General features: G+C 39.2%; 1 protein-coding gene across 1 annotated transcript in view; it reads right to left on the bottom strand.

Moving 5' to 3' along the window:
- Positions 1-2,145: 2,145 nt before the first annotated feature.
- Positions 2,146-16,362, bottom strand: part of LOC126284132 (periodic tryptophan protein 1 homolog) — a 51,194-nt gene continuing 36,977 nt past the window's right edge. Inside the window, exons 10-12 of the mRNA XM_049982843.1 lie at positions 15,790-15,880; positions 12,633-12,866; positions 2,146-2,587 (exon numbers count right to left, since the gene is read on the bottom strand). Coding sequence (XP_049838800.1) covers positions 2,259-2,587; positions 12,633-12,866; positions 15,790-15,880 — 654 coding nt within the window. The 3' untranslated portion in view covers positions 2,146-2,258. The remainder of the gene's footprint in view (positions 2,588-12,632; positions 12,867-15,789; positions 15,881-16,362) is intronic.

The following is a 16,362-nucleotide window of genomic DNA, read 5'->3' as shown; positions in this document are numbered from 1 at the left end:
TCTCTCTGTCTAAAAACAGTTTATTACAAAAGATGTTGCTGTTAGTACTTGAGATTTTTGCTCACACATTGAGAAATACAGAAGTTCTTACTTTTTTTTGTCAACTTATGTCTTTTCTAACCATTGAGATCTCAAAATTTTTCAGGGAAAAATGGTAAAACTTGTCTGGATATCACGGAATTTCACTTGGGGAAACTTGTGGCAATGGTGAACACACTTGTGTTTGAAAACATTTATGGAATTTCTTCATCGGGAAAAAGTGAATGACGGGAAACATTAGAAAGTAATTTTAGAAATACATACAGGGTGTTTCAAAATTGACCGGTATATTTGAAACGGCAATAAAAACTAAACGAGCAGCGATAGAAATACACCGTTTGTTGCAATATGCTTGGGACAACAGTACATTTTCAGGCGGACAAACTTTCGAAATTACAGTAGTTACAATTTTCAACAACAGATGGCGCTGCAAGTGATGTGAAAGATATAGAAGACAACGCAGTCTGTGGGTGCGCCATTCTGTACGTCGTCTTTCTGCTGTAAGCGTGTGCTGTTCACAATGTGCAAGTGTGCTGTGGACAACATGGTTTATTCCTTAGAACAGAGGATTTTTCTGGTGTTGGAATTCCACCGCCTAGAACACAGTGTTGTTGCAACAAGACGAAGTTTTCAACAGAGGTTTAATGTAACCAAAGGACCGAAAAGCAATACAATAAAGGATCTATCTGAAAAATTTCAACGGACTGGGAACGTGACTGATGAATGTGCTGGAAAGGTAGGGCGACCGCAGCTAGTGCAGCAGGTGATCCAACAGCGGCCTCGGGTTTCCGTTCGCCGTGTTGCAGCTGCGGTCCAAATGAAGCCAACGTCCACGTATCGTCTCATGCACCAGAGTTTACACCTCTATCCATACAAAATTCAAACGCAGCAACCCCTCAGCGCCGCTACCATTGCTGCACGAGAGACATTCGCTTAACGATATAGTGCACAGGATTGATGACGGCGATATGCATGTGGGCAGCATTTGGTTTACTGACGAAGCTTATTTTTACCTGGACAGCTTCGTCAATAAACAGAACTGGCGCATATGGGGAACCAAAAAGCCCCATGTTGCAGTCCCATCGTCCCTGCATCCTCAAAAAGTACTGGTCTGGGCCGCCATTTCTTCCAAAGGAATCATTGGCCCAGTTTTCAGATCCGAAACGATTACTGCATCACGCTATCTGGACATTCTTCATGAATTTGTGGCGGTACAAACTGCCTTAGACGACACTGCGAACACCTCGTGGTTTATGCAAGATGGTGCCCGGCCACATCGCACGGCCGACGTCTTTAATTTCCTGAATGAATATTTCGATGATCGTGTGATTGCTTTGGGCTATCCGAAACATACAGGAGGCGGCGTGGATTGGCCTCCCTATTTGCCAGACATGAACCCCTGTGACTTCTTTCTGTGGGGACACTTGAAAGACCAGGTGTACCGCCAGAATCCAGAAACAATTGAACAGCTGAAGCAGTACATCTCATCTGCATGTGAAGCCATTCCGCCAGACACATTGTCAAAGGTTTCGTGTAATTTCATTCAGAGACTACGCCATATTATTGCTACGCATGGTGGATATGTGGAAAATATCGTACTATAGAGTTTCCCAGACTGCAGCGCCATCTGTTGTTGACAATTGTAACTACAGTAATTTCAAAAGTTTGTCTGCCTGAAAATGTACTGTTGTCCCAAGCATATTGCAACAAACGGTGTATTTCTATCGCTGCTCGTTTAGTTTGTATTGCCGTTTCAAATATACCGGTCAGTTTTGGAACACCCTGTATCAGGAGCACTGCTCCACAAGACACATGATGCAGAAAACGAAACTATAACAACAATGAGCAGATAGTTGAGATATGAATTACTAGCTTTTGTGAAAGAATATAAGACTATTTTAATAAAACATAATGGCATTTGCACAGCTTATCTGAAATATATAATAAATACTACCACAACACAATTTGGTAGGTGATATTATAGTAGACAGAGGAACCAACAGTAGCATCTCTTGAAGTTAAAACCTTAAAGTATCTTGAAGTCTCAAGGATGAATAGTTATTAAGTTTTGAAGGGTGTATTAATGTATGAATAACTTACAGTACATTAATTTTAACAAAGTTATTTATTAATAAATTACAAGCACGACTGTAGCTTTAGGGGCTACAATATAACATGACAATGTACAAAACAAGCATACAGGTAACTGCCTACAGCTGCTATCTTTTTCTTTTCTTAGATTTCAAACCCTTTTTCTTGGCACTTCCAGGCTTATAACTCGTTGAAGGTTTCTCATATGTTTTGGTGTTATCTAGAGAAAGAGCAGCTAATGCAGTTACTGGTGTCTCCGAGACATCCATAGTTTCTTCAGTTTCACTTCTGGAAAACATACTTTTGGACGCCTTATTTGACACAGATGAGAATAATGTTCCTGAAGATGATTTCTTTCCAACTGAGCCTTCTTCAGTTTTAGTTTTGGCCTCAGTACTGTCAGATTCCTTTTCTGGAACAGCTTGCAGCAAAGGTCTTGAAGAAAATCTCTTTTCCACTGAAACACACAAATGAGACCAACTGATATATAATGCTGCATATGATTAATATGCACCAAATCATTACTTAAGCCTATTCGTGCAAATAACAAAAACCTTGTAGTATTATGTTAATACTTTAAAATATAGGTGCATGTTTCATTACAAACTTACACACATTCTTTGTGTATCTCATTCATAGCACAGGGGTAACACTTCTTCAGTAAACATTTCACCAATGCCTAAGTCATGTGGAATACTACCGAAAGAGTAACTGTACAAACAGACATCAGTAACAAAAGTGGTTGGTTCAATGGTCTATACCTGTCTCGATGTATCTGCTTTACTAAGCACTCTCTACGACAATTAGAGGATATAGTACACAGGGTGACCAGGAGAAATGGTCATTATTCAGGAATATGACAGGAATGCCCATTTGGAGCAGAAAAGTCATGGGCTCTAAAATGCACTCCTTATGAGTTTGAGCACAGTGAAACATTTTTGTACTGGACAAGTCCTCATAGCTCTCAAGAATAGCATTTTATAGCCCATGTGTACCACACCTTTTTTATTTTGGGTGGTCATTCCTGTCATAGCCCTGAAATATTGACCATTCCTCATGAGACACACTGTATAATAATACTATTGGCAACTGTGAATTTTTACAGGTATTCCACACAGCCTTTAATGACTTCAGGTTGGAATTTTCTTTCCTTCGAGGGAGATGGGAACAGTAATTGGCTGTAAAGGCATTAATTGACATAGTCTTAAGACAAATCAATGTAATTGGAAAAACAATGGTGAATACAAAATCAGTTCAGCCTACAGGAGGTAACTGCTACCCTGCTACTCTGTTATATAATACAGTTATTTGACCTCCATATATCTTATGTATTTCTACTGAAGCAGGTCCCATAATGACTCCCATTATATTTTTAACATACTGCAAGTGTGGATATTTTATCTGACAGTGGAGGATGGCCCAACCCCAACCACAAGGGTGGTTGCCAATGATACAATGGTAATTACAAGACCCCTTACTACACGAAGCGGCGGGTTTATGCAAAAATAATGCTCTGGGTATGTGATGTTACAGAAATTGCTTTCAGTTTCAGTTACCTAATATTTTCTGTTGCTGTCTATTTCTTTCTTAGGTCCCTGTTTTCTTTATTTCGTACCTGCCATCACATTGAGCCCTAATTCCGTTTTAAAAGCTTACTCTTGACCCCCCCCCCCCCCCCCCCAAAAAAAAACCTCCAATTCTGATTTTCTGAGGGGCTGATCGAATTTGTTATTTTATGTCCTCATTTCTTCTGCTTCTTGTCTAACAACGTTTACACTACACTCCTACATCCATTTATTTCAACTTATTGTCAGCTGTGCTTGCCATTGCTTGTAAAACTAAGAAACCAAATTTTGTTACATTGCTATACCAGTTTATATCCTGTCCAATCTCCCACATGCCCCAAATACCTGAACAAATTTATTGGCAAATACTTCAATTCTCTTTTCCTTTCTACCTTCTCAGATAAGACACTTACACTTCAATCTATTCATCTTTGTGTGTAACAACTGATTCTACAATCTTTTGCTATTTAACTGGAATAAAATGGGGGAGAACATAACTGGAGAAAGAACTTACCTAGAGCTCCCCCTCCCCTTCCACATTATACCAGCAACATAAAAACAGACATACTTTTCCCTCATTTACCACACACAAAGAGACCCACATGACAACAGTATTTATGTAATTTTGTAATTTTTTATATTTATGATAAGTGAAATTCAAAACCCAAATATCCATCGGTCGAAGCAGTTCGGTGCAACTCTAAAAGAGTCCCGAGAAAACTGAAGTTTTTTCAAGCATCCTTAATACACAAACTACAGCTTAATGTACCGTATTTACTCGAATTTCCGGTTTTTGTAATCCAAAAAACCACCTGCGGCTTAGAATCGAGTGCAAAGTAAGCGGAAGTTCTGAAAAAATGTTGGTAGGTGCCGCCACAACGAACTTCTGCTGTCGAATATATGTAGCGCTACACAGGCATGCTTTGCAGACACAAAGATAAATACTGACGCCAAAATTTCTGCACCAGTGGAAAAAAAAGTGGGAGACGAGCTTTTTTTCTCCGCCTCATGTTTCAACCACTGCATTTTCATACATTATCCAACAAAATAAATACAAATTCCGTATTGTTCATCTTTGAATGTAGCAGCATTTCAATGTACTACGAAAATCCACTGGGAAGACTGTCTGAGATGTTAGTCAATCTGGCCAACTCTACGTTCTGAATTTTTTCCTGCCTGTGAGAATAGGTGGTTGCTAATAGGAACTTTTCTGAATTGTGAATCACATACAGTATTCTCTTCACTATAAGAATAATATGAATATAAACATTTTGCCATGTATGGTTTCGTGTTTGCTGCTATCTCATTTAAATCCTGTCTGCCTCATAAACTACGAAACTAGAGTGAGCAGTGAGACAACAGCAAACATGGAAGAATATACATATCATGTCATGTTTATAATCGTATTATTCTTATGCCTAATAGTGATACAGTCAGAAATGAAGCACGGAAATTGACTAGATTTCTAAATCTAAGATGACTAATTTCTGTGCAGAATGTAATGTACTAAAGAGGCGCCTGCAAAGATTTTCAAACGGAGAAAAATTTTCGTTCAGAACATCCTCTATCACACGCAGTCTATTATTTGGTTCTTGTTGATCATTATCAAAGAAAGCAGCAGTGTAAGTAACATCAAATAGCAGTCTCTTGCCATTGTTTCGCCAATGAGACGATTCATCTCTCTCTCTCTCTCTCTCTCTCCTCTCTCTCTCTCTCTCTCTCTCTCAATTGTAAGCAGCGGCAGCGCGCACTAAAGCAAGCCATGCCGCGATCGGCGACAGGTCGTAAACATTCATCATCAGAATGCGACAATGGATGACACAGTACAATAAGGCATTTTCAGCTTAGATGGACGTAAACACCTATAACAAACAGAACGGCACTTATCAGATCAAAGAAAAACAAGCAATGAATTCAAACGAGACGAAGCACGTGAAGAAGGAAGGGTACACGTATAAATACGGACGGAGTGCCTGACGCGTAGCAATGGCTGGCTACCTGGTAAAGCTTAACTGCTAAGCTTACGACTCAAACCATAATACTGTAGCTGTATCGTCATTCATTCGACCTAAATTGTGTCTCATATTATAATGGACCAACTTTGTTTTGATTTGGAGGAGCGGCCATAAATTTCTCTCTCCCCTTGAATTTCGAGCCTCAAATTACAGGTGCGGCTTAGATTCGGGAAAATTTTTTTCCATGATTTTGAGTCTCATTTTTCAGGTGCGACTTACGATTCGAGTAAATACGGTAATGGTAACCAGTTCAGTCTTCCAACGAGTCTTATGGCCCTGCGGTAAAATGCTCGCCTGCCATGTTGACACTTTGTGTTGGATTTCAGTCAAATGCACATTTTTAAACAAAGATGCATGTTCTGTGAGTGTTGCAGTGAAGTATGGGGATCACTGGATCACATCTCATTTTGTCACTATTTTTCTTGTCTTTTTTCTATTTAGCTTGAATACCTACACCATTTCAATATAAAATTCATCAGATAAATGCTAATTAATACATACATAATAGCCATTTTTATGAAAAATGGCTACTGTCCAAATCCATGTACACTTTTATTTGACAAGGAGAGCACATGTCTTCTTATTTTTAATTATATACTGCACTCAAAAATGTGGTTTCATTGCAAATATTAATTCTTAATTAACTGTAGTCTATAAAATACTGTTAATAAAGATTGTTTGAATAAAAAACATAATGAATAATGTTTTCATCTTTATATATTTTAAGCTTCATGGAAATGCTCACAGAACACGTTTCTTTGTTTAAAAATATGTATCAGTCGTGAATTGAACTCCATGCACACATCGCTGGTATACATTCTACTTTGCAGTCGCTAGTGGGTTGCGAGACCAATTCAGGTGGGTCGCAAGACGATTTTTAAAATACCTAGGTTAAATATCTTACTGACTGAAAACATGTAATCTTATTTCAAGAGGAAAAGTTTTATAATCTGAACAGTTATATACAGAATCATTCTAAGCGATAAACTATTGCAGCTTCATAAGTGCTCTGGGAGAACAGCGCAGGCACAGGACTCATTGGTAATTGCGATAATGCAACACTGCTTTCCCTTCCACTTGCAACAATGTGACTCATGACTGTGAGTGCTTGCTTTGTTTGTTGGTATAGGGTGTGCATGCATGTTTATTGTGGCTACTTGTTTCATTTTATTTCACTATGGATGTGTGGATTAAAACGGGATCGAGCTGTAAAAGACAGACTTCAAGTAATTGCGACAAACCTTCCACACCCCCTACCAGTGCATCATGTAATACACCTAAAGGTGCCTGTGTTAGTGGACTGAACTTCTTCCAGAACAAGGCAAAGTTTTGCTTTCATAAATACAATGGTGGTTATTTGAAATATGGGTTTGTGTTTTCTTGCACAGATCAAGAGACGCTTCCTCAGTATGTTGTGAGCTTCGAAGTACTTACTACTGAGAGTATGAAACACTCAAAACTCAAAAGGCATTTATCAAAGAAACATCCAGAATACGTAAGTAAGTCAATCAATTTTTTCCAAAACAAAAAATGAGAATTTTTAAAATCAAAATCAGTGATGACAAAATCGACTTCTGGGGAACAAAATAAGCAAGTTACAATTGCTTCATATCGACTGTCATTATTGATAGCCAAAATGGGGCAGCTCACATCGTAGGAGAAGATATTTTAGCAGTGGCCAAAATGATATCCGATGCTTTATTTAGCGAAATGCTCAAGACTAACTGACGAAATACCCCTATCAAACACAACGGTAAAGAGAAGGATCAATGAAATGTCAGAATTTGTAAAACAGTCCATGATCACAGTTTTCAAGCAAAGTGACTACTTTTCACTTAAGATTGATGAAAGCACAGATATAACTGACGAGTCTATTCTTTTAGCTTTTGTTACATTTGAATTTAATGGGAGTATAGAAGAAGAAATGCTCTTTTGTAAATGTTTCTCAATGACAACAATAGGGGAAGAATTTTTTAAAATGTCTTGATGGCAAAAAATGAAAGAGTGGACAAAATGTGTTGCACTGATGACTGATGGTGCCCATACTATGTCACGTTTACTCAGATTTTATTGTAAAAGTTAGGGCACTTGCCCCTTCTGTTCAGTGGACTCACTGTAGCCTGCACGGAGAGGCTCTTGTATGTAAAGGTCTGTCTGAAAGCCTAAAGAAAAACATTAATCTAGACCTCAAAATTCAAGATTGTTTGCCATACTGTATGATGAGGTTTGCAATGAACACAAAACACTTCTCCTTCACTGTGAAGTACGCTGGTTATCAGGAGGGAATGTGCTATCAAGATAATTTGAGCTTCGAGATTATCTGAGAATCTTCCTGTTGGAGCACAAAAGTGATGCAAAATCTGTGACCAGTTTCTTGGACATGTTAAATGAGGAAAACTGGCTAATACGTCTTGCATATTTGGGTGACATATTCAGTGCTCTTAATAGCCTCAATTTATCGCTGCAAGAGAAGGATGCCCACAAGTTCTATGTCTAAGATAAAATAGAACCAACTAGTAAAAAACCTTGAAAGATGGGCCAGTAAAGTGAAAAAGAGCTGTTTTGATGCAGTCCCACACCTCAATGATTTCTTAGAAATATACGGAATGAAAATTAACGAGGAAACAGCAGCTGTCAAGAAGGAAGCTGGCCTATAGTTTCAGGTACTTATTCTCAAATAATTTTACTAGAAATCGCCTTAGATTTGAAGTATTCCTTACTAAACTTGTTTATAATTTTCCTGTTTTTCACCCAATACAGAAAAGTAGAATTAAGTTCAACCACCTCCATTTTCAAAATGACAGATAAGTCACTCCCACATAGCAAACAGAAAAGAATCCGCTGATAGTTGTTTGCTTATTCAAGAGTGTTACTTAACCCTTTCAGGACGTGAGGCCTGTATACATGGCCCAATGTGGCAGTCGCTAAGGGATGCGAGGCCCGTATACATGGCCCGATTGTCACGTTACACACCCAGCGCTGTATCTAGGGACTGACTTGGAGTATCGACATGGGACGGGGCACATTCTGTTGGGAAAAATGTGAACTAGACACAGAGTGCAGGTGATCGGCGCGTGTTCAACCCCTTGCCTCCCAGTCTTCCCCTCAGTGCTCTCCTAATTGGTCGCACTGTTGCTAGGGAACTCGCGTGACACCTGCAGTCGTGTGTATGTTTGCACTTCAGTGATTTATTGTCTTCCGAATGGAGTGATGATTTTGTGTTAGCAGCTACATAATTATAGCTCATTTATCTAATAATGACACTGACAGTTTGCTGAATGACAGTAATGAAGAGTGGAATATAGATGAAGATGATGGTGAGAGTGAGTGGTCAGGAAGTATTGATGATGATGAAAAAGATGAAGAAGAGGAAGATGAAAAGGGAAATGAAGAAGAAAATGTGGAAAACGTCATCGAGGAGAATGAAGAGGACGTTGGTGATCTGAATGACGGCGGTGGCACGAATAGTGGTGGTCATTGGGGCGGTGGTGTATGGACAGATATTACAGGAAAAGGGGAGCTTCCTAATAACATTGATTTGGTGTCACAAAGAGGAAAAAATTTCTGAAGCAGTGACAAATTGTAGGAGTTTCCTAGATTTCTTCCAACTATATTTTTTTTCTGATGAACGTTTGAATGACACTGTGGCCGAGACAAACCGATACGCCCGTGATAAGATTGAAAAAATGAGCCCCCTGAAACCCTGTTTGCAGTGGAAAGGCTGGCATGATGGACTTTGATGGAAATAAAACCTTTTTTTTGGGTATCATTCTCAACATGGCAATGAATGAAAAAAGTGCCAAAAGCCTACTTTTCTACTGATTGGACAACAAAACAGGACTTTTTTCCAGAAGTAATTTTCCGTGACCAATTTTTACAACTGGGCTTTTCACATTTGTCCTCTGGCTCCTCGGGGCTCATCAAAATTAGCCCAAAAAGTGAAGAAGGTTGCCGATTTCATTGACAGCAAGTGTCGAGAGCACTTTTCTCCAGGAAAAAAATTGCAGTGGATGAGTCTACCGTCTGTTTCAAGGGAAGAATTGCGTTCAAGTGCTATAATCCTCAGAAATCGATGAAGTGGGGCCTACGAGTCTATGTCCAGGCCGATTCCGAAACAGGATACATTTCAATGTTTGAGCCCTACTATGGGTCTCCTACGAAGGAGTCCTTGGTACACTCTGAACTTCCCTTTATGTCCCGAATCATCATCCATTTGTTTGTTTGACTACAGCAAGATTGCCTGGCTCAGGGGAGGCAAATGTACACCGATATATTATACAAGCTTACAGTTGGCAGAGGAACTGAAGAAAGAAAAAACTCATCTAACTGGGACAATAGCAAACCGAAAAGGTTTACCAGTCGACATAATTAGCTTATTTCACTAAATATTTTGCAAAACAGGACTGTACAAAATTTACCATTTTTTTATTTGCAGGTAAAGGGGAAAAAGCTGTCAAAAATAAAAACGGGCGATGTGAAGGCGTTAGAGAACGCAGTGGCAGGTATTCTAGAGTGGAAAGACAAAAGGCCAGTTATTGTGGAATCTACTCATCACAAAGATACTATGCAAGAAATCACCCGGAAAAAGTGGGAAGGCAGTGAAGAGGTGATCCAGAAGCCATCAATGATTTGTGACTACACGGCAAATATGGAAGCCATAGACAGAGCCAATCGCTATTGCGCGTCATACCATTTTGCCAGAAAATCCCTCAAATGGTGGAGGAAAATTTTCTTCTTGTTATTCGAGGAACGAGATTCACTTTTCTAATAGGCCTTGGCCTACTTAGTAAATTTTTATTTTGACAAAAGGGGAATTGTTCTGGCTAATTTCAGGTGGGGATCGTCAATGCTTACTTGCCATGTGTCATCATAGCAAAGAAAAGAGGAAAGGCACCAAAGAGTTATTTGCAGTTTCAAAAGAGTCTCATTAAGGAGCCTGTGGGCGGTGTCAGGGCTCAACCAAACCCATCGAGGAAGAGGCCATGCTCTGAGCCTGGTGACACAGGATGGGTGACCTGTATCATGCTATCGCAAGAACGGACACGGGGAAAACAGGGTGACTGTGTCATTAGCAGTGATCGCTCCAAGTCAGGAGGGCGAAAATGCTCCCCCGTTTGTTGCGAAACTTGTCCATCCAACCCTTCTCTTCATGTTACTGAGTGCTTCAACAGGTATTACAAAGCAGCAAAATACTGAAAGAACTTAAATATGGTTGGCTATCGAAAAATTGATATGCTAAAGTTGTAAAATTTGTTTTAAGCAAATTTTATGAAATTTTGTACTTTAATGACATAGATCAAATTTGTCATCCCTCCAAATGGATTTTTTTATTTTTCTTCCCACAGACATCCCATAAGAGATAAAATTGTATTTCATGTCGTTTTAAAGCTAAAATTTTAAAGAATAAGATACAGCTAATTTTAATATGTCTAATTCAATGCAACAACAGTAAAAAAATAAAAAAATAAAAAAAAATAAAAAATAAAAAAAAAATTATTTTTGCTATTTTAACACCACCGCCAAGTCAAAAAGTGCCCGATACGGAATAATGAAAATTGTATGCCAGTAAAGAGCGTGTTTTAAGCTTCATTAAAAAAAAAAAATCACACCGATAAGTCAAACACTGTAGATTTTATAAGTGACAAAAAAACCTAAGGTATATGGAACCTGCACAGCACCGCCAAATTGCTCTGCCTTGGGGAGATGTGCTCCGTCCCGAAAGAGTTAATATTGTTTTTTTGTTGTAGGCATTTCTGATGAACTACTATGGATAAGAAATGCGTCTGAAGAGGACAACCTTAGAAAGTTGAAACTTTCAGCACCTGTGGAAGATTTCCTGATAGAACTATCGTGTGATTCTTCTTTGAAAACTTTATTTCAAGAATTAAGCCTAATCCTATTTTGGATCAAATTAAAGGGAGAGTATTGAGTGCTTGCAAATGTTGCTTTGAAAGAACTAATGGAATTCACAACTACTTACTTATGTAAACGATTTTTTGATCAAATGTAGAAACAAACTTCGCACGGCAAACGATTTACGACTAAAACTAACAAGCTTCAATCCAGATATAGAAAGTGGCATTAACACCAAGACTAACCAATACCACAAATCTCATTAAGTTCTCCGTTTAATCTGCATGAAATAAAATTCTGATGGCCCACAATATTTTTTTTCCTTTAATTATGTTCCCTTCACCATTTTCAAAATTATTGCTCAGCAAAGCTTTTTTTTTTTTTTTTTTTTTTTTTTTTACAATACTGAATTCAGATTCATATTATATATCATTTTTATATTATAGTTAACTACTGTATAGTGACTGTAGTGACAGAGCACACATATGTATATACTGAGTCATGAAAATGTTTCCAGAAAAATAGTGGGTCGTGATACTAAAAAGTTTGGGAACCACTGCTCTAAGGTATTAAAGATGATCAGAAAACTTCAGTCAATTTTCTCAAGAACTTTTGAGAGGTGCAGTGGTCTGCTTTGTAGGACGGATATTTGGGTTCTGAACTTCACACCCACACCCACACCCACACACACACTCTCTCTCTCTCTCTCTCTCTCTCTCACACACACACACACACACACACACACACACACACACTCACTCTCTCTCTCTCACACTCACTCTCTCTCTCTCACACTCACTCTCTCTCTCTCTCACTCTCTCTCACTCTCCTTAACTCTCTCTCACTCAGTAATTCAATTGGCTTATCAGATAAAAGTGTGCAAAAATTTGGAGAGTAGCTGAAAATAGAACAGCTGTAATTACACTTACAAATGTTTAAAGAATATTGTTTAAGGCAATGGCAATTTAACTTGTCTTTCCTGACCCAAAACAACTTTTGATATATTAACACTACTTACATCCACTGTATTCCACTACACTGACAGTACTGAGAAACAGTGCACACTTACCAGTAGAATATTGCATGAGATCAAGAACACGGAAATTACAATCACTCTTTTCTCCGCCAACACAGAAAAGAAATGGGGCATCAGGACAAGCATCGAGACACTGGATAGCCCCCATATTGTATGTTTTCTCAGCGACATGTACAGGCGTGTCTTCTGAAATGTCCCACACACACACTTTCTTGTCACTGCCTGCTGTAACAAGGAGGCCAGGGCAGGAACAGCTCAGAGACAGTCCTGTAATAAAACATGCAAGAAAAACCCAATGAAATGGCACAAAAGTGTACAAATAAATAAATAAATAAATAATATAATGATTTGATATAAGACATAAATCTAGCAATTTCAAATAAAATAGAAATTTGCCTGGAAAAGCTAACGATGAACAGACCTATTACACTGGTTTTTACATTAGATATGGAACAAACGAAACATACAAGGTGTGATCAAAATGTGATGGTAATTTTTGTTTTACTTAAAGAATCTTTATTTATTCATTAACATCAACTTTGTCCCCTTCAAAGTAAGCTTCCTCAGATATAATACACTTCACCAGTGCTTTTTACAATCTTGGAAGCACTTCTGGAACTCACTTTTTGTTAAGGTGTTCATCTCTTTCAGTGATTCAGGTTTTATCTCATCAATGGTGGCAAAATGACATCCTTTGATGTTCTCTTCAGCATTGGGAACAGAAAAAAGTTGCAGGGGACTGTGTCTGACAAATAGGGTGACTAGGGCAACATAATTGATTTGTTTTTGTCAAAAATCCATGAGCAAGTATTAAGATGTGAGGTGAAGGATTATTGTGATGCAATTTCCATGAGTGGTTTTGTCACAATTCTGGTTGTTTTCCACAAATGGCACATAACTTCCAGGTAGTATTACTTATCAGCCATATGATCATAAGGCAGGACCCAATATGCACTATCCCATTGTAATCAAAGAAATCGGTTAGAAAAATCTTCACATGCAACTGAACTTGTCGAATTATTTTCGGTCTTGGCATTTCAGACAGTTTCTGCTGACAAAATTGGGCCTTTGTTTTGACACCATACCCATATGCTTGTCATAACCTCCTTTAGAAGTTATGGATTGTTGTCAACTTCATTAAGCAATTATTGGGCAATGTGTGTGTGCAACATCATTTTTGGTCAAATTCAAAAATTTTGGAAAAAACTTTGCTGCTACATGTTTCATGCCCAAAACACCTGAACAAATTTCTTGGCACGAGCCAAAGGTTTTGCCGACATCATCAGCAACACCTCTGATGACAACTTTCCAGAACAATTTTCTTTACTACTTCCACATCATCAGGAATTTATGTGCTAGGGCTTCCAGGCCAGTAGTCATCTTCTTTGTCTTCTTGACCCTTTTTGAAACATTTATACCACTCGTAAACTCATGTCTTCCTCCTAGTAGATTCAACAAAAGCCACAATCAACATTTGGAATGCAATGCTGAACTTTATTCAATTTTTCAAACACATTTTTTGCTCAATTTTCAACAATAAACTAAATATTCAACACAACTGTAAACGTGAACGTACATCAGGAACATCTGTACCAACAAGATATAATACAAAAATAAATAAATCACACAATGTAAAATGCAGGATGGACTGCAACAATATGATGACAACGAAAGTTGCCATTAACCATCTAGTGGGGATGCTGAGTTACAGATAGGCACAACTACAAGATTGTCACACATAGAGCTTTCGGTCCGTAAGGCATTTATCAAACACACACACACACACACACACACACACACACACACACACACACACACACAAGACTGCATTCTCAGGCAACCATAGCTACACTGCGAGCAGCAGCACCAGTGCATGATGGGAGTGGCGGCTGGGTGGGGGTAAGGAGACCTAGATGCAAGACCTGTCACATACATCCTACCACCACCACCACCACCACCACCACCACCACCACCACCTACCCAGACTGGTCACAAACATCACCTATCCCATTAAAGGCAGGGCCACCTGTGAAACCAGTCATGTGATCTACAAGCAACATTGCAACCACTGTGCTGCATTCTGTGTGTGCATGAAACCAACAAGCTGTCTGTCCACATGAATGGCCACCGAAAAAATGTGGCCAAGAAAGAAATTGATCACCCTGTTGCTGAGCACACAGCGAAACACGGCATCCTTCATTTCAATGACTGCTTCACAGCATGTGTCACACGAATCCTTCCCACCAACACCAGCTTTCCTGAACTGTGCAGGTGGAAACTTGCCCTGCAATATATCCTATGTACCTGTAAGCCAACTGGCCTCAACCTTCGTTAGTCATTGTCCTCACCCATCCAGCCTCCATGTTCCCATTCCAGCATTGTACAGGCCCCATTCCAGCATCACACCCAGTCTCTTCACTTCTCTCCCTTTCTGATACACCCCCCCCCCCCCACCTCCCCCCTGCCCTCTGTATAGCCTCCCGACTACTCATAGCTGCCCTACCCTCTCTCTGCCTCATCCCTGCATGCCGCCTGGGAGCACTGCCCACCACCCCTACCTGCTATCCCTACCCCAGCCTCCTTATCCTCACCCAGTTGTCACTTCCATCATGGAAAGGTGCTGCTGCTTGCAGTGTGGCTACAGTTGCCTGAGACTGCAGTCGTGTGAGTGAGTTGCACTGTGACGACAGTCTCTGTGTTTTGACTATCTGTGAGTCAGCATCTCCGCTAAATGGTGAGTGGCAACTTTCCTTCTTCATAATATTGATAAATAAATAAATGAAAATCATGTGCATAAAACCCACAGTATTAAATAATTTCTGTTACTTTTGTAACACCTCGTACGTACAAAAACAAACATAGTTCTCATGTTGTCGCCAGTACTGCATAAGCACCAGACTCTTCTTTTAAAGGTAGTTTAACATTTCATTGAACATGTCAGTAATGATGAAATGCACCCCCCCCCCCCCCTTTTCAATTTAGATGCTCTGGCAGAATAAAGAGTACTTAGAACTACAGTAATTTAATTCTGTCCCAGCATTATTTATTGATTTCTTGTTATTCAACATGCGAAGAAAGTTGTCTTCTTTATATAATCAAATACAAAGCAAGTTTTCTCTGGAGTCAACTGATACTAATCAACAATTAAAGTTACAGGAATAGTTTACGGCACAGCAGCACTAGCAATTACCTGCAACTTCTCCATGGTGTGCAGCCAGTTGCCAAATCGTTTTCTCATTGCGACAGTCAACACAATATACTGTTCCACTTTCAGTTCCTGCCTGTACAATAACATTTAGTTATCAAAACTACATTCATATCGTTCTTTAATACAGAAAATACCAAAAGTATGAAAGAAAGTTAATTATGGACGTTAGCAAAAGTAACAGGCCACCAAAGTAGAAATAATATGAACAACAATTAAGTGGATAGCCCATCATCACTTGTATTTCAGGTAAAAGGGAAAAGCAGGGAGTGGGAGATTTGGTTTTATGCACATGGGGGTAGGGTGGTTGTGGTGGTGGTCTGCTGTATAGAAATTTGGGGACAAAATAAAAGAAAAGCAGTCTGGGGAAATGGGCAACTCTGCAGCTGGGCAGTCAAGTTAAACCTTGCCATAGTTTCACAACAGTAATCCATGATTATGCAATTCTTATGTTGCAGCTGAGTTGCAAACAGCATGGTAGATAGCCTCACCTCTGATGAGATTAAAAGATGATGCTCACTGCAATTGAGTTGGGGTGTGGGTACATCGGACTGTCAG

Source organism: Schistocerca gregaria, chromosome 8, assembly GCF_023897955.1.
Source record: "Schistocerca gregaria isolate iqSchGreg1 chromosome 8, iqSchGreg1.2, whole genome shotgun sequence".
Taxonomy (NCBI): Eukaryota; Metazoa; Arthropoda; class Insecta; order Orthoptera; family Acrididae; genus Schistocerca; species Schistocerca gregaria.
Note: the sequence above shows the minus strand (reverse complement) of the source record. Positions and strands in the feature narration are given on the sequence as shown.